Source organism: Patagioenas fasciata, chromosome 1 (genome assembly GCF_037038585.1).
Source record: "Patagioenas fasciata isolate bPatFas1 chromosome 1, bPatFas1.hap1, whole genome shotgun sequence".
In the NCBI taxonomy this organism is placed as follows: Eukaryota; Metazoa; Chordata; class Aves; order Columbiformes; family Columbidae; genus Patagioenas; species Patagioenas fasciata.
The window spans coordinates 179,668,659-179,687,903 of NC_092520.1; the positions used below are offsets into that span (position 1 = coordinate 179,668,659).

Below are 19,245 nucleotides of genomic sequence, written 5' to 3' on the forward strand. Positions count from 1 at the left end.
TTTTAGCATCACTTTGGAGTGATCCCACAGGGCTTATTGTACAAACTATTTAACTTATCTTTGTGGACTCACACAGAAAAACAACACAAAGTCCTGGGATCCAGCATAAACTGTACATCACCCTTTCAGGCACATTTTCATCAGTTCAGCATTTTTTTTTCTGTCTGATTCATCAAACCCTTTGTGTGAAATACTTTTGTCTCTCCCAATGTCAGTCATTATGTACAGGCCAAAATAAGCATGATCTTGTTCAACTGTCATCCATTTCTCCCATTCCAGTAGGAAGAATTCCTGGAAATATTTTAGGACTCTATAGCATGGAAACTGCTTCTGAGTTTGCCCAGCTCTTCGTGGTTATTACTAACATGCAAGGTTTGTCAAAAGGTAACAGAATTTTATTTCTGTGGTTTTGCAAGTGTTTTGGTGAGGGCAATAAGTCAAGAAAGAAACTGGAGATTCAAGCACACAGCAATCCTAATTAATGCTTAATAACTAGCTGTGAGAAAGGCTCCTACAAAACTTAGCTGTATCACTCCTTGTATGTTTCAGTAATTGAAAAACAATTTATAAAAATACCAGAAAACCTAACTATTGAATTACACTATCACAACTAAAATGTCCAAGAATGGTAAGCTATCAGCAGCTGGATCCTTTGCAAGTCACCTTCTTATCTACAGGGTTACCAAGTGTTATATAGACTGGTTACATTTCTTTGGAAACATACTGCTCTCTAGATAGAAGCTGATCTTTCCAACAGTTTACACCATACGTTCACAATCACTCTTAATGGGTTCAGAATTAGGTAGGAGACAGTGTTACACTTAATTATGAGAAGCTGGATCTGCTGGTTCTTACAGCAAGACAATCCAGCTTCACTTGTGAAATCATCAGCAGGGAATACCTCTGATAAGGAAACTGGTAGAGTTATATATTCTGCATACAAATGTAAATACAACTGAAAATACTGCCTAGTCAGCAGTCTGTATAACATTTGATATTATAGTTCACATTCTTGACTCAAGACAGGCTCGGTTCTGTATAGAATTCTGTCTCTGATGGAGAGAGAATGTGCGGTTGCAAAAGGCCTCAAGTCCTTGTTTTGTGCCCTGCAAAACTGCACTTCACCATCCCAGTGTCAAACCAGAGACTAAGTGCAAAACCAGAGCATCCATTCTCCTCTTATTATTAAACAACAGAATTGATTCTTCATCTTCGGACAGTAGATAACTATCTACTCCTGCCTGCCATGTCACCAGTGGCTTGACTGCTTCCCTTCTTTTAAACCAGTTTGCTCTACACTGGTAAGACCTCCTCTCTGATTTCTTGCACCGCTCACTGTCTTTATTCCCTCGGTCTTATCGGGTTTTTTTGCCAAGGTCCCTTTTGTGGTCTTGCTCATCTCTGGATTCAAACAGGACACAGAGTTGACAATTTTTCCAAATGAGAAAAGATTAGGAAGTACAGGAGGACTACAATCTCTCCCACAAGTGGAACCAGAAATAATTAGAATGCTACCAACCTGCCTAATGTGTTAGGAACCCTCCCTTGACTTCAAGGTGTTTTGCTCTCTTTGCTTCATTATCACTGGAAGTAGAACACAAAAAAATCTTCTAGCACTAATTCCTGTGCAGGACTGAAGCAGGTGAATTTCAAGTGTCAGGAATTGCCTAAATATAGACAAAATGCAAACTACTTCCCTTTGAACTTCAAGAGCAAGCAAGCAGCTGAAATGTGAAATTCTGATAAAACTCTGATGTATGACTTGGCCTCCCTTAAGATATAATTGCCATGTGAGTTTGGAAAGAAACTCACACATTTACTTAGAAATAAACACATGAACAGCAGCATGTTTTCCCTACTGATGATCAAGTAACACACTAAACTGTTTTTAAGACTTTGACTTGCTCACCATTAACATTTTCTAGGAGCTGCAGCCCCTTCTGTAAGAATCTAGCCTGACCGGTAAAGACTTGTCTCTCTCAGCTATTTTTTGCAGCTCCTTGAAACCTGGCAGGTGTGCCAAAGTACGTGCTGAAAACTGATTGAAAACCGCTGCTCCAGATCATTGTTCTGCATGTTTGTGGCTTGCGTAGAAAGATTCTACAGGAAGGAAATTACAGCAATGACACTACACTATTGCAGATACTGAAGACTCCTCTAACACCTTAAGTGCTGTGTACTACTGTGCAGATGGTTACTTCAGATCCTCAGTATAGAAATTCATCATAAATCGGGTCTAACAAGGCCCACATCTAAGCAGAGCTTAACAACTCAATGCCGAGTTGTGAAAACTGTACTTTCAGCCACAGCCAAACAGAGTATTGTGCTTTGTAGTGCAACGGCCTGATGCTTCAGGTAAAATGGGTGGGAGATAGTCACAGGAAATTCATGTTAGACATACAATTCAGATTATTTGGATTTAAACTATTTGTCTTCTGAGAGCAGCTACTAAGCATAGGGAATGCAAGCTCCTATAAATCCAGATGTTTCGCAACATACCTTATTCCAGATCTAGAGCAACCACTGTGAATATCATCCACTATTAGGAAAGCAAATCCCAGTCCTTTTATATGTTTTGGCTTTGTTGTTGTTGTTTGTTGGTTTTTTGTTTGTTTTTTGTTTGTTTTGTTTTTTTGTGTGTGTTTTTTTTTTAACAAAAACCAAAAAACCAAAACCAACACAGAAGGGCTGCAAGAAAACTGAAAACCACATGTAAGTGCTCTTGTAGGATACATATTCCAGAACTAAATAGTATCATTATGCAAATGAATATTACTTAGCAGTACAGTTGCACTGGCTTTTGAATTCCTGCCTGAGAATGAACCCACACAGCACGCTGACAGTCAAAGACAGAAAACTGGCTATTACTCCACCTTTGGTCTGCCAGTGTTGTGTGTGTGGTAACACAGCTCAGCCAACACAGTGAAGATAACAGCACACACCCATTTCTGATGTACAAGAAAAGTAACAGATTCCTTTGGCTACATTTAACAAGAACTGCTGAAACTGTTTGTTGCACGTGTAGTATCATACACATGCAGTGTCATCCTTCTGCCATCTTTTGGAGCTGACAAGTTTCAGTAGATTTTGAAAAGTCAAGTAAGCTACAAGCAAATTCATGTTAAAGCCTGGTGTTCAGAATGTGTAGCTGTAACTGTAGGTAATGAACGCTCCTGCAGTAGAATGTCCCGAGACTCAATGGAAATGGAAGAAATAAATGTTGACATCTGACATTAAAGGGGAAGTACACTGCTATGACACATTCCTAAGAAATAATTCTCCATTTTTACTTTGAAATACATATTTTTATTCCACAGTGTTTAATTAGCTTTATGGCCAGTTCCTTGGAAATGAAATGTCAGTCAAGGAAACAGTTCACATTTTCAAAACAAGTGCTTACCAGGATATACCTTAATGATTGCGCTAAACCTGGCAATTTTGTTATAATGTATTTTTTCTTCTTTAGGCTACATAATACATTATTCTGTATCATACAGCTTTCATTCTTCTCTTTTCTTCAAACACAACTGTTGTTCTCATTTTGGATTTTAACATGTTCACGTGCTCAAAGATATTATCCTAAAAACAACTTACCAGGTCACACATCAACAAGGAAATTGTAAAAATAGTAATAAAACTGTTGTCATCCTTACAGACTACCACCCTGCTGAGACAATGTTAAGGATGGAGGGTCAAGCACAGCTCTTGGCTAAGCTAGTGCAGATCTGTTAACTTCAAAAGGAATCCATCCACCCTGTAAGATTTCTTTGTATACAAGCTTCCCTAAAAGGTTAATGGAAATCAAGCTTTCAACCTACTCTAGATTTTCAAAAGGGACAATTTATCTTTTATCCCTTGGCAAAAAGGAATTTTCCAAAGTATTAATGAATTTCTGTCTCATCCATGCTTTGAAGTTTTGATACCATTCTATGAGTTTTTTTCTCCTTTGAATCTTTTCTTGTAAGTTCATTTTTTTTTCTTTCTCTAGAACAGCAGGAAGCTCTTTCCAGTTTTTAATAAAGATAAATGGAGCCCCCATGGTTTTTAATAATTGCAATGGAGCACTGTGGTACATTGATGAATTTCCGCAATCACCTGGTGTCATTACATCTTCTATAACAGGCAGAGATCCATATGAACAAGCTTCATAAATTCTATAGCATTCTGTATTTATTCCCACTGGGCATAATGTCAAATCACTCTGCAGTAAGGCATCTTGATAATTCTTGAAGCTTTCATTTGTTTCTTGAGGTTGCCACCTAGAAAAATAAAGGGGTTAAAAATTAATATTTTCCCACAGGCACTGCAATAAGAAAACAGAGACACACTTTAATTTAAATTCTTTATAAAACTTAAAATACTGTCAATGTAAAAATTTTGTATTACACACACAATCAATAAGCTTTTAGTCTTAACTATTCTTAAAGAGTATTCTAAAAACTTATTGAAAATGTCACTGTTGAAAATAAATTGTAACACTTTTTAGACATGGTTCTTTTAGGAAATTATTAATATTTAGAAGTGTAAGAGGCAAACTGAAACTCCATTTTAAAACTTCTTTCATGACTTGCATGATGCATATGTCAATTTACTTCACAGCAGAGTTCAGAAACAAATATATGGGAAGACACTTAATGGATTTCTAAATGAATTTTTTTGGCCTCAAATACTTTAAATCATCACAGGTTTGCTCTTCAAAAGTTAGGATGTAAAGCAATCTGTTATTCTGAATTCATCTGCCTGAACTGCCTCAGAACGTCTGTGAGATAGGAGTTCATGTCACAGAAACAATCGATCTCATATTCTTCATCAGGGTAGCTGAGGTCTTCCCAAAGCACTGCTCTGCCTGCAATCAAACATTTTACAGGTGCTGTCTAGCAAAATTAAGAAATACAATCAGAAGTCTATTCCTGTTAGTTAAAAGATCTGTCGTACCTACTTGAAATAAAGAATAGCCATGTTGTACAGATTATATCCACTCTCTTATATGGAGCACAACAAAACAAAGGGCTTTTTCAGCTACTCAGACATTATAACACTCAAGGTGCAAGACAAATATTTCTTCTCCCACCATAATCAAATGTGAATATGAAAAAACAAAAGATGGTCTGTATGTCTAGTATATGTAGGAGATTTTTCTATGTATTTTAAAATATGCTTTATGTATAATATATAAATGGAAACATTATGAAGGCCTATACAAATGTTCTCTGTTTTAATTACAACTGGTTACCTTTATTTGTACTATTTTTCAACACTCAAGAAAGGACTGGTAATAATGAACTAGACAAAAAAATCTGAATATTTTCTTGAAGTAAATCAAAGTCTTACTGTTCTCTCGCTCCAATCCAGCAAAGTTTATCAAGCCCATCCTGCTTCAGAATCTCCATTAGGGTTTCCCTAGAAGAGTTCTTATAAACTGTTCCTAAGAAATTACATAGGTATGTTCTTGGATCATGTAGCATTGACCAGCTGGGTTCTACAACTGGAAAATTTCTGTAGCTGTAAAAAACCATATAATTGTCTAATGTAATACACTGTTATGTCAAAGAAAAAATATTTTACACCATATTTACACCATTTTATCTTTACTGTAGCAGATTCTAAGACTAAAATCACCTACTTGTTGCCAATCCACATCTATAGACTCAGACAGACCCATGAGTAAAGCAGAGTAAGCACTGTCCTAAAAACTGGTCTTTATTCCCTTTGCCCCCACCACTCTCTTCAGAGACTTTCCAGAATACTTATGTCTTCTTTCAACATGGGAGATATTACGTGTATATGTTATAAAATGTTCCTGAGAAAGATGCTTTTTCAAAAGCAGTTGGTCTTGACACAATCACTAGTTTTGACTGAAATGTTCGGGTTAATGGTAACTATGGAGTTTAGGTCTCAGATACCTTAATCTCAGGGCATGCTTATCCACTGAAAATACCACTGGTAACCTCTCAAATGAAAATGTCACTTTAATCTGGGTGGAATTCATTAATCTTCTGGCTACTACACAGCTTGTCATATAAACTATTTAACTTGTCTTTTTGGACTCAACAAAACCAATGCAAAGTCCTGGGGTCCAAAGTATAGCATATGTCATCCTTTCAGATATGTCTTCATATCAGGCATTTTTCTTCTTTTTGACTGATTCCTCAAATCTTACATGACTCATTTTGGCCAGCGTGACAGCCAGTTGAACACTGCCCCAGCTGAAGGGCTGGCACTAACTTTTTTCATTACATAAAGTTACTATTTTCTTTCCAGAACAGATACATGCTAAAAAAAGTTTCTGCTCCTTTGCATTCTCCAATTAAGACAGATATTCATTTTAATGTTATTACAGGGTGTTTAGAAAGATGGATCCAATCTGAAATTTATATACAGAAATATCTCTACAATTACGAACCGCCCATGAATGAAACTCTTACCGCTTGAAAGCGTGGGGCATAGAGTTTCAAATGATTACCACTAGATGCCTCTATATTTTTGTGTGATTATAGCACGTTGCCATCGTGAAATACAGTGCTTTGAAATTGCGTCCATCTTTTTGAAACACCCTGTATTTTTGACGGATCACTGTTTTACTTCCCTGGCAGAAAAACTATGCCCTGATCCCAATACTTTGCTTGTTTCAAAGGTAGTTTCTACTTTATTTCACAATTATTTCTTCATTTCTATTAGTGAATGGTTCTCCGAACACATATTAACTTCCTTGATCTTCACAAATTTTGATGGAACAGATCTTTCCTAGATCCTCTACATGATTAATATTAATTTACTTTCAGAAAACCTTTTTGTCTTCGCGACAAATATTTTTGCAAAATTCTACATGTTTACTTTCCCTCTTCAGTGAGAAAATTCGGCACGTTTGCGTACCTTTAGCCACTATTTTTACAACTGTTGTTGGCGCACAAGGGCTGCAAACCCCATTCTGATACCCGATGCATCTTTCTCCGCCCAGCTTTGCACCCCGGTTTACTGTTCTGTCACTGCTTTCTGTTTTCTGTCACCATAATCTTGGCACCTAAAAACTCAACTTCTTTTTGCTTAGGAACTTCCAATACCATTAAATTTCTGCTACTACCAAGAAGGCAAATTTAGTGTATTTCAATGACACTATGAACAAGTTCAAGATATGTATAAAAACTCCATTCAGTTGGCCAACTGGCTCAATACAGGATATTGAATTAAAATTCAACACAATATACGAAAATAATCCTGTATTCTTTTCATCTTATGGTACTGTGATAAGTAAAACACTATTAACTCTGCTACTAAGGAGTAAAAATGCATTTAAGTGAATCAAACCTCCACATAAATACTTTGAGCAGTAAGTAAAACAAAAATGTTTTTGTGAATGAGCAGTTAAGTCAACTTAGGTTACTGTGGTACCAGAGTACATTAATTCCAAACAGGAGGTGTACGAATTCCTTTTGAAAGCAAAAACCCGGGTTAAAAAAGTACTACCAGTACTATCCCTTTCCTTTCCTAAACAATCAGTAGTTGAAATTTAATTATATATTTCGAATTCCCATGTCACTGGTACATATTACATCAGCAGTTATGATAAACCTCTATAGCAAATCTACTGAAGAAAAAATAACCAAACAGAAAACCCTACCAGACACAGGTTCATTTTTTAAAAGCTTCCTAAATCCTTGCATTATTTTCCTGTTTTTGTTTCTATCGCTAAACACAATTTTCAAAGTATCCAACACTTGATTTAGAAAATTATTAATACGATCATGTTCTACATTTTACCTACTGTAACTGTTTTGGGCATCAGCAGAAGTATTCAGACGTATTTTCTGTACCTCATGCATAACAATTAAGTTTCAATCGTAATTTGTGTGTAACACTTACGTAGCTACTCCTAAAGGCCACTGGAAAACATCTTCTTCATTTACCAATGCATAGTCATATGTAACAAACAGCAGATTTACAAATCCTCCATTTCTTTTGAGGTATGGTTGAATCCATTCATTGTTGCACTGTTCGTTTCCAAGCAGCACAACCGCTACACGCTGTATTTTGTAGGTCTGAATTAACGTTTGTGCGTAATGCAACCACTGAGTGGCGTAAGCAATCTTTGCTTTTTCTCTCCCATTCAGAACCAGCACAACATTCTCAGCCTCAACTGAGAAGTAGCCAGGAACTACAGATGGACCAGTGATGAAGCTGTGAAAACCAAAATACAAACAGTAAACACTCTTAAGACAAATTATTGATCTTAATCCTCTAAACATCCTTACTACACAGTCTGTACTCCAGAGATTTTTTCTTCAATAAAGTAAATGCAATATACTCTAACTGTGCAATTGTAACCATTTCTGTTGTTAGCATCTACAGTTTAACAAAGGAATAAAGCTGCTTCTGTCTTTATTCAGGAAAAAGGAGATTTAGAATTAAATGAAAATAAGGTATTTTGCTGATAAACCAGAACTACTACCTTATTCAAACATCAATATGTGGGCAAATCAGTCAACTTCTAAAAAAGTATGTACTTCGATGTTCACGAAAGGTCAAAGTTTTTCTTGATTCCAATAATAATCAATGAGTACTATACAAGAGAGAAACCCTCCCAAAAATATGCTACAATATACTAAACCAGGTATCTTTGTGAAGTACAGAAAGCTGGCCTGGTATACTACTTTCTTCAGTAATTTTAGTTAAGGTTAGACAAAAAAAACACTGTGTCATCTGATACTGAGTAGAATCTATAACACAAGAGGTAACTATCTAAATGTAAACTTATGTTGCCTGTTGGACCCATGTCAAACTTGAGGCTCTGATATAAGGTAGTAAGCACAAACATTTGAGGTAGAAAACTGCATTTCTAGATCTTGGACAATGTATTTATCAGAGGAATTTCAATCATGTAGCAAAATCACTGGCACTAATAATTTACAAGTATCTGACAACAGCCATTTATGAACCTCAGTGAAGCATTACTGCTGCACTACTACAGTTTTTCAGCTACCAGCAAAACTTAACTTAGAATTAAGTATGAGTTTTAACTAATTTAGAATGATGATGAGTACTAACTCATGAACTGCTGGGATTGACAGTTAAAGTGTACTTAGTGCAGAAAATTCACAGCAAAAGCTGTAAAAACTACTCCCGCAGGTTATCTGAAGCAGAGAGACCTTAGGCAAGCATATTTTAAACCTGATCTAAGCTGACATGCTGCTGGGTCAGTGCAAATGGCATATTTTGGAGCCAAGCTTCATGAGACTCATGATTTGGAATTAAGACAACTTAAACCTGAAAGTTTAACAGACAACAAGAAAAGAATCACTGGGATTCGTAAGAGAGAACACCTTGACCATCAGGATGCCAAAAATAATGAACAGGATACACAGCTGATCCAATGACCACCTTGTAAAAAGAGACCTGGGGGAAAAGGGTTTTATCTGTGGACAGTGCTATGAGGCTATCAAGCCTACAGGAATTACAGGATTTACAGTTAGGCAAGTGACAATCTGTGTTTACGAAAATAAGTTCAACAGCATAAAATTGTAGTGGGGAAATGAAAGAAACACTATGGAAATCCCATACTTTGATAACAAAAACACAGTGCTAAGGTTGTACTATTAGCACCCGGTCAGAATACAATTGGTATTGGGAAATGTAAGAGAGATAACAGAAGCTTCAAAATTAAGACAGTAGTCCTAAGGGATGTACACCAGTTGCATGAAGGCTAGATCAAAGACGGTATGGGGAGATTACATTTTTCGGACTCAATAATTGACTTGCTTCCTATAAAGTCCTTGCTTTTCCTTACTAGTCTTAGAAATCATATGAAAAGATGCTATTCCAGACTGGGTCTTCCAGCCCTAATTCCAAAGGTGTTAGTGAGACAGCCATTCTGTAACAGCAATATGGTTAAGTTTAACACTGCAGCAGGAGACAACACACATAACATATCCAGCATAGAGACAGATACTCCTTATGCAATAAAGGAATTACTTAAAAACGAGAAAAATCAATAAAATAACTCTGAAAGGAGCAGCCCAAATAACGAGAAGCTTGCAAGATGTGTGTAGGCTGTTCAAAATCACTGTATAAGAGGCCCAAGCATGCTGCATGCTTCAGTCCAAAATCAAAACAATTACAGCGCCCCCCCAAACCCATACAGCATAATATAAAAGTTAGAGGGGCTGTCAACAGTCAGCACTGAAAACAATGAAAAGCTTGTCCAAACAAGGAGGACACAAAGCTCATAAATATTGCTCACAAAATGCAAACAGAAAATTAAGGCTAAAAGCAATTTAAAAAGCACTATGTAAAAGGATGTTTTGGCTGCTAGGTAAAGGTTCTTTAAATAGAGGAAAATCAAAATATATTAAAAATATACCAAAAAGACAACTACAGAACTGGAGGGACAACAGTTTAAAGAGGCTTTAAAATGCGATGACAAAGCCATAGAAGAAAAGATTCCCACACCTAACTCATTCTCCTCAGCAAGAAATATAAGGTGAAAAACCACAAGAGCTATATCAAATTGAGGATTTGGACGTGGATGGCATTCACTTGAGAGTTCTCAAGGAACACATAAACAAAACTGCAGAACTGCTGGCAAAGTTATGCAGCAGCTGTCATGAAGAAACACTATGCCTGATGAGAAGGGGTCTGTCAGTGTCTCTCCCAGCTACAAAAACAGCTTGAGAGGACTCTGGAGCAGACCAGTCAGTATGAATTCCCTCTCTGGAAGAGTCTGTAATAAACAGTAAGATCACTGGATCTTATTAGAAGGTAAGATCACTGATCACATACATGAATAAACAGTGCTGGAAATGAGTAATCCTATCTCGTTAATCTGATGAAGATCTATGAGTGTGTCAATAAGAACACAGATAAAGGGAATGCAGTAGATACAGTGTATTTTGATTTTCAAAAAGCTTTGCTAAAGTCTGTTAACGAAACTAAATTGCCACAAGCTATCCTTGGCAGAATCCTTTGGCAGCTAAAGAAATCTTTGCTGGTTGTTAAATTTGTTGACCAATTTGTTTTCATTCTGACATGAATCAAGATGGTTGTAATTTGCATAAGGAGGACAGGAGAATGGGACTTAAGAACTGCTGAGCAACTGGGCTTAACAAGGGGTGGAGGAAGGCAGCACTGCCAAAATAGAGAGGACGTGTCTCCCAGTGGAACAGAAATTTAGGAATGCTCTTAATCATAAAAGACAAGAAGTTTGGCACTCCCTACTATACAGCATCCTCTTAGGTGACGGGAGAGAAGGGTGTGAATTGCTTCAGGCTGAGAAAAGTGCTAAACCCAGCTCTCCTGCTCCTTGTATGAACATGCCAATTTGTCACTAAAATCCACAGCTATGCAGCTCTTTCTTCACTCAGGTTTTTCAATAAATGTCCCTACTTAAAAGTTATACTTTTAACATTCTTTGGGCAACTTCTTTGGTAAAAACTTGAAGCCATCAAAATCCATATTAAGTATGTGCATTCTTCATCATAAATATACAAAATGGGCTTATTCATGCAACTGTGTTCAAGTGATATTTTGGTACTTTTATGTCTTTAGATTTGATGTTATTGAAAAACATCCATGAGAGCTCTGTGTTTTAACAATTATTAGACTTACCACATACAACTGCCCAGCAGCACATATTCTCCAAATATGTCACCTCAGCTAGTTCCCTCTAGCCTCATCTAGTAATCAAATGGAGATAATTTACCTCAGCCAGGCAATGAAGAAGTCAGCAATTCTAGAAAATCTCATAACCAGCAAGCAGCCAAAACCATGTACTAATTCTTCCTCACAAAAAAATACAAAGTAACATTTTCAATTTGAATAAAAAGTAAAACTTCTGCTATTTCATTTCATAATTCTAATCATTAAAGTAACAGTTATATTTGCATACTTTCTATACTTTGGACAACTTTCTACTAGCCTGTCAAATTTTGACCTGTTATGTTGGCACCAAACTTAAACTTCATATTTTTACTGGATCTAGCATCCAAGTTGGTTAAAATAAAGACTCTATTATCCCTGGTTCCTCTAAACATAACAGGAACGTATTTAAATGTCAGTATAGAAGTCTTTTATTTGAGAGATGCATACCCTAAGGAACCATGTGAAGCTATTATTCATCTGAAACAGCCATACCAGAGAGAAAAAAACCATAATCAGTCAAGTAACAGACTCATTAAGTGCAGCAAATTATTTTAATGTTATAAACATGAAAACTTAGGGTTTGAAAAAATCCTCATGTCCATACTAAGAAGACAATCTATCTGGTAGATTATTAGGAAAAATTTTGTCACGGAAAGGGCTGTCATGCACTGGAACAGGCTGGCCAGGGAAGCGGTAGAGTCACCATCCCTGGAGGTGTTTAAAAGATGTACAGATGAGGTTCTTGGGGACATGGTTTAGCACCAGAGTTAGGTTGTGGTTGGACTCAATGATGTTGAGGGTCTCTTCCAACCAACATGATTCTATAATTGATCTCTATAGCTTCTGAGATTTTCATTCTAGAAACAAAAAATTTTTTTGACATGATATGACTGAAAGAGTGAAGTCCCTTTTCTCTGAATACAACAGAAAGCAAATAGTGGGGGACATCTTGCCTCACAACCCCAAGCTTATTTCAGTGAATTGTCAGGCCCAAATCGCAGTTCTCAGACTTCCCTCGGGGTTGTATTTCCCCCCATTCTGAGGTCTCTTGGCTGCCTGGACCCTCAGCATGTGTAAGTCTTTCCACATTTCTTTCAAATACACAAATCTTCATAAAACGGCAGATGAAATTTGCTCCTTAGTTTTCTATTTTTTAATAGCTACATGTTTGAGCTACAATGTGCTGGTTTTATTAAGTATGTACTTCCATGAATAAACATAACCATTCCTTGCGATAATTTTGAATGAGAAGTTGTATGCATATTCCTCAGTTAACAAAACATAACAAAATTAAAGTATTTGCAACTGATATTAAAAATAACTGCAGCTCTGATATACACAAAATAATGCACCTGTGCATCTTATCATGTTATTTAACTTTCCAATGCATCATTTATTAAAGTTGAAGTTAACACCATGTAGCCAGTACCTGAAGTAGGTTTTTCCTGCTTTTTGGCTTCCTTCTCTCCACTGTGCAGTCACATCAGCTGGTTGAAGGTGCCCTCCAAAAATATGTTGCCAAAGGTAAAGACCTCCAGAAATGAAGATATGATGGAGAATTTGAATGCACAGATCTTGCCTACTCTACACTCCCAGCAAATAAAGCATTTCTGGGAAATGAAAAAGCATAACATCATAAGAAATTGCGGAAAAAAATGTCAGAGCTTCCTATATAATATGGACACTGTTTCCCCAACTCTGTATGACTTGGAATTAGTTAAGGCATCAAGTCAATTCCGTATGACTTGGAATTAGTCAAAGCATTTAAAAAGATTACTTGGCTGTCAAAATATCAGTAGATGAAGATATACCATGGTACCACATATGTTAGCATCTCTTTCTAGTACACCTACCACTGAAAAATGAGCAAAAATTAATCAGCGTTTTAATGACAGGCATATTTCTCGTAAGTTTTTGTGAAACATCTTTTTTTGTGACAGAATGTATTACCACGTAACAAACCAACCTGTTCTACAATGCTACATGAAAGTTCAACTTAAGTTGGAAACTTTGTATTTTCAAAAAAAGTTAAAATAATAACAATGACATGTCTTCAGCAGTGCTGAAAGATCTTGAGAGGACCTTGGCCCCCAGTTTATGTGGAGACTTGGCATGTTCTACAACAGAAGAATTTTCAAGTTAATCAGTGGCAGTAGCACTGCAGTACAGAAAACGCCTTATTTCTCATTCTGTGATGCTTTATTTCACAAAGTGCAAATGTGAAAAAATAAAAAATCTGTTACAACCAAGTAAGAGGCTTGTCCTTTTGTTGTACGGCAACATCAGATTCAAAAAGTAACTGTTTCACTGCCATTTGAACCATTTTCTTTAACAGATGTGAAAAACAGCCTTAATGAGAACTGACACAAGGAAACTGGAGTCTAACTACTCTAGTATTGGTCTTACCATAGTTTTGAGTAACAGCTCCTTAATGCTCTTAATGTACAGATAGCCACATTATTTAATCATACACATAAACACACACATAAATTTCAGTCATGAAGGAGAAAAGTGGTGTATCAGAAAGGTTAAGGGATTAACAGACATTGACTATATCTGCTTACCAATTGCTGCTTTGCCCCAAATCTGAACTCTAAGACTGGTTTGCTCTAGGTGAGATCTTGCACTTTTTATCATTTTAAGATTAGCTTCGTATCTCTGCTGAGAAGCGACCAGTTCATTCTTCTCCTCCTCTTCCCACGGATTCCACTCTTCATTTCCCAAGGCAGCATGATCTGAGAAACCCAAAAGTCACATTTAAAAAGTCACATAATAAGAACAGACTTATAAGTTTAGAAAAAAACTGACCAATTTTCCTGAATTCAGGATTTCAAGCAGCATCCAGCAAGACTCCCGCCCCGCCGGGCCTGCTGCCTCACAACGCCCCGGGGAAGCGGCCGCTGCCAGCGCAGGCCCGGCGGGAGGGTCGGGGGAGCGGCGAGGTCGGGGGGCCTAGGGCCCGCTCCCCCTGCAGGCTGCCTGCGAGCCCCGCCCGCCGCGGCCGGCCCGAGCAGGGGCGCTGGAGGCAGCGCGCTGGCCGGGGCCTGGAGAACACAGACCAGGCCGAGGACAACACCAGGCCGAGGCGCCGCCGCTCTCCCCGAGGCCTCCCTGGCGCAGGCAGGAGGTGATCGACCGCACTGGCCCCACATCAAACCCGCCGCCCCCGTCCCCGCGGCTGCGCCGCCGGCGGCGGCCAGGCCGGCTCGCCCGCGGCAGGGCGGCTCGGAGCAGGCCCGTCGCCGCTCTCACCTCGCGGGCCGCGGCGGTCCCGGTGCGGCGGGCGGGGGACGGCCGGGCGGCGGGGCCGGAGGAAGACTGTGTAGGCCGCGTAGAGGGAGAAGAGGCCGTAAGCGACGATCAAGGCGGAGCACAGCCGCTTGCGAGCGGCCCGCATCCCGCCCAGCGCGGGCGGAGGCCCCGGCGGGGGGCGCCGTGAGGCGGTGACGGGAGCCGCGCCCGCTGGGGCGGGAGGGGCCTCCGCCCGCGGCCCTGGGCTGCGTCCGCGGGGAAGAGCCTCAGAGCCCCGCGTACCAGGACCTGCCTCTGCCGCCCCAGCATTGCCGGTACAGCCTCAGGTGCGCGTTGAGTGCTTGAAGACGTTGTCCCGCGGTGGCTCGGCGCCTGCAGCCGAGAACGGAGAGCTGCCGGCCTCGTCCTCCCACACGTGCTGGTGCCTTCGAGGCTGCTGCCCTCGCGGCTCCGACAAGCCGGCAGCCGTGGTGCACAATACATGGTACGTTCTCCTCCCGAGGGCTTCCAAAGGCTTGTGAAAGAACAGTATCAATATGCACTGAAGATCGGTTTGGAAGCTCGTAACAACTTAAGGCTGTTGAACATACGTAAATACATGTCACCTTTAGCATTTGATATATGCAGCCCCAGTGTGAGCTGAAGCTCCTGTCACCTGTGCCTGGTGGTTTGATGCCTCTGGGGCACAGGAGGAAGGGTGGCCCTGACCAGCAGCTGTGTGATATGTGCAACCAGATGGTAAAAGGATAGGTGAACAGCACTGTCAAGTCATGGGTATTTTCTATAAAGGGGAAAGCTGCCAGTGAACCAAAATGAGTGATGTTACACAGGGAATGTTGAAGCTCTTTTTAGTCTATTCACGAGTCCTTCTTAAGGCACATCTTCTGTAGAGCCTCTATCAGTCTGTTTTCAAACACCATGGTCCTCATGGTGGCCAACAGCACAGGGACCTTCACCTACCTGAAGCTGAGAGTCTGGAACAGTGTAGATGATGACACGACACACAATCCTTCAGCCTGCTCTGGATCTGAGTGTTGGGGTTTTGTGTTTGTTTTGTGGGGTTTTTGTTTTGTTTTTCTGATCATTTTTTTTTACTCTTATGATCCTTGGATTTTGCTCTAACCCTGACCTAAAATTTATTCAGTGGACCTCTGCTTACTCCAAACCAACATCTAACTAGCTGTCTTAGCAGACCTTCTGAAATAGCTTACAGTCATCCCACTGGCAAATCCTAAATCTAATTTAACAACCTGCACACTCACTGAACTACAAATTTATCCTGATGACCCACATTGGCACCACTGAGTCCTTTATTTTGATATCCCTTTCTGATTGTCTGCATTAGCTTCACTCAATCACGTTTTTCCCGCCCAGCTCTTAATCCTAACTGTAACCCTGATTTCATGGCACCATAGAATTACAGAATGATTTGGAAGAGTTGGAAGGGACCTTTAATAATCATCTAGTCCAACTCCCCTGCCATGGGCAGGGACATCTTTTACTAGACCTGGCTGCTCAAAGCCCCATCCACCCTGGCCTTGAACACTGCCACGGATGGGGCATTCACAGCTTCTCTGGGCAGCCTGTTCCAGTGTCACATTACCCTCATTGTAAAAAATATATCTCTTACGTCCAATCTCTTTCAGTTAAAAACTGTTGCCACTTGTCCTGTCACTGCAGGCCCTGGTAAGAAGTTTTACTCCATCTTTCTTATAAGCCCTCTATATATTGAAATCCCACCTGTTTAAAATCTACCGTAATACAGATTACTCTTGTCAGTACTAGTGGTAATCTATTGCAAATTGCAGGTCAATACGCTTGTTCCTGTTAGGCGTTATGACCACTTCGCTTTGGTTATAGAAATGTATAAATTTATGGAAAAAGTGCACCAGATAAACGCTTTCAAAATAAAGACTGAGCTTCTCTCATGCTTTTCTTGCTTAGTGCATCTGTGTGAATGCACAGTGAAGTGGTATAGTCACAAACTTTGGAAATATCAAAGACATGATGTCTGTAGTGGTTCATATTAAAATAAATTGTTTTCAGCTTTAACTGCAGTCAGTTTTCTAGACTGTACCAATAACCGAATCCATGTGCTGAGTTGCAAAAATTCATAGAAACCTTTGTACAAAGACTTTATTTTAAAACAGAATATGATAATGAAAGTATGATAAATATAGAGCCAAAAGGAAAGAAAAAAGTACTAGAAATTAAGAAGAGCAAAGAAGAAAGTAAAATATTCAGTCATTTGGGAACACAGGTTTCCTGTTGCACAGCTTCACTGCTTTGAATGATTATTAGAAAGTTCTCTCTTCTGCCTCAGACAGGTGCAGTTAAGTTCTTATAAAAATGATAGAAGAGGCTTGAAAAGAAGAAGTCAAGAAGAATTAGGCTAAGAAGAGTTTGGATTACATAGACCACTTCATAAATAGAGTGTCATGAAAGTCTGCATTTGAATGTGTGAATTTCAGTAAGAAGTGCAGAAAGTGAGTGTAAGAAGAAAAGTAGTGATCATTGCCCAGCGGGTCTTTCACAATAGTGATGATATAGTCATCTTATTTACAGCAGAGGAGAAAGGCATACCAGCCGAGGTGAGGTAAACAGGCAAAATCTGTCAAAGTCTTGGAACAACTGTAGTAGATTATGGCCTCAGAGTAGATGACAACATTTGATCATCTGGCAAGAAATTCAAATGCAGTGAATATGTAGTAAAAATATGTGTAAGAAGGAAGAGCGTATACTTCCTGAATATAACATCTTAATCTTATATTTCCTACTCATAGTAATTTGTTGTACATTTTGCAAGTTGCATTGGCTTATTTCGTGGGCAGAACAGGATGGAAAAAAGCTATACATAATGTAAAAAAGCATACTCATTTTATAAAAAGAGCTTTGGCTCCTGTTCAAAATATCCATCCAGTTCAGGAGAGACTCAAATAAATGGTTATCCTATAATGCAAACACAAATCACATAGAAACTAGTGGAACTTAAGAATATATTTAATGTTAAAAATGTGCTAAGTGTTGGGGCTGAGGGGATGTACTTAACAGAATGCCTACATGGATTAAGATCTTAGAGTAGGAGCTTTGGCCAGGGACTATAGAGGTAGAACTTATAGGAACATAAAGCTGTAAGGAATCACCTTAACCACAGAGTTCCCTGAAATCATGGGAAACCATTCAGCAGATACCAAATTTAGGAAATACCTTCACTTCACACACAGTGCCTGTGGGGGCCTACAAAGGCCTAGCAAGTGCTGTTTCCTAGTACTCAATAACAGACTTCAGAGATGTTGCAGAGAACCAAAAGTCAAGTGATTTGTCGCAAGAAGGGAGGAGAGATCAGGAGCATCAATGATGACTTAGACCTCTGTGCAAGCAAGATAATTAAATCTCCTAGATGAAATTAAGCAGCAGACATGTCCTACAGTGTAGAAGAGAGTGAAAAGCCCAATAGTAGCAGCTAATGAGACTCACAAAAATCGTGAACTCAGATCCAGTAAATTAGAAGGCTTCGATTCTTCATTAGCTCTGAGGCAGCTTGCTGTATGATCTTCTGGCAAATTATCTTGTCTCATGGTGCTCCAGCTGACTCCTTGTAAAATGCTCTGAACTTCTGGGAGTATTATGACACTGAACTTCTGGAAGTATTATGAATCCCAGCTGATATAAAATAGTTGACATTTTCTTTGAATGACAGGCACTCAATAAAGACAAAAAGCTCTAACAAAAAAAAAAAAGGAGAATCTATTTAATAACAAGGATTTGGGTAGTAAACAATTAAACATTACAAATTATTTATGTTATAAGGCATCATAAATTAGGAGATACAGGGGGAAAATGTATCATCACGTTCAATAACTGTGTTTAGAGATAGGAAAAAGAACAAAAAGAGCATGAAAGTGTCAAGTACATTCAACAAATGCCTATTCTGTTCAAGAGTTCATTATAATGAATGAAAAATAACCTGGAATTTCAAAATTAATATTGTGAGTATGGCTGGAAGCCTAAGTCAAAATACATTCTGCTATACATCAGGTAATTTGAGTAAGGAGCTGTAAAAGTAAGAGTTCTACTGTGAAAAGCAATTTTTTTCTGTACATATTATGATAAAACCAATACTTCCTGATACTTGTTTTTACTACTCATGACTGCATACAATAAATTATTCTTAGATCTCCATTTCATTCTTCCAACAAAACCTGTTGTTAAATTCTGTGATGTTACTTATCCTAGTCTCAGCTCATTGACTGTTGGTTTGGAATTGATTGACAGATGTTACTGGGAAGTTCTAGGAAACTGTATTTGCCAACATATAACATGCAGACCTGAGCAAGGTTTTAAGACACAACTAGGAACAAA

At 38.8% G+C, this 19,245-nt stretch overlaps 1 protein-coding gene across 3 annotated transcripts; it reads right to left on the minus strand.

Moving 5' to 3' along the window:
- Positions 1-3,283: 3,283 nt before the first annotated feature.
- RXYLT1 (ribitol xylosyltransferase 1) lies at positions 3,284-15,090 on the minus strand. Of its 3 annotated transcripts, none has more exons than XM_065858520.2 (6): positions 14,884-15,090; positions 14,196-14,366; positions 13,061-13,163; positions 7,861-8,175; positions 5,332-5,502; positions 3,284-4,259 (listed from the first exon to the last, which is right to left on the minus strand). In XM_065858520.2, exons 1-6 carry the CDS (start codon positions 15,026-15,028, stop codon positions 3,842-3,844), a joined length of 1,323 nt encoding a protein of 440 aa, XP_065714592.2. In that variant the 5' UTR covers positions 15,029-15,090; the 3' UTR covers positions 3,284-3,841. The 3 variants fall into 3 exon arrangements, with proteins under 3 accessions (XP_065714592.2, XP_065714599.2, XP_065714608.2); XM_065858527.2 differs by lacking the exon at positions 14,884-15,090 and adding an exon at positions 14,440-14,580; XM_065858536.2 differs by lacking the exons at positions 14,196-14,366; positions 14,884-15,090 and adding an exon at positions 11,599-11,666 and having other exon boundaries at positions 13,061-13,219.
- Between the last annotated feature and the right edge of the window lie 4,155 nt (positions 15,091-19,245).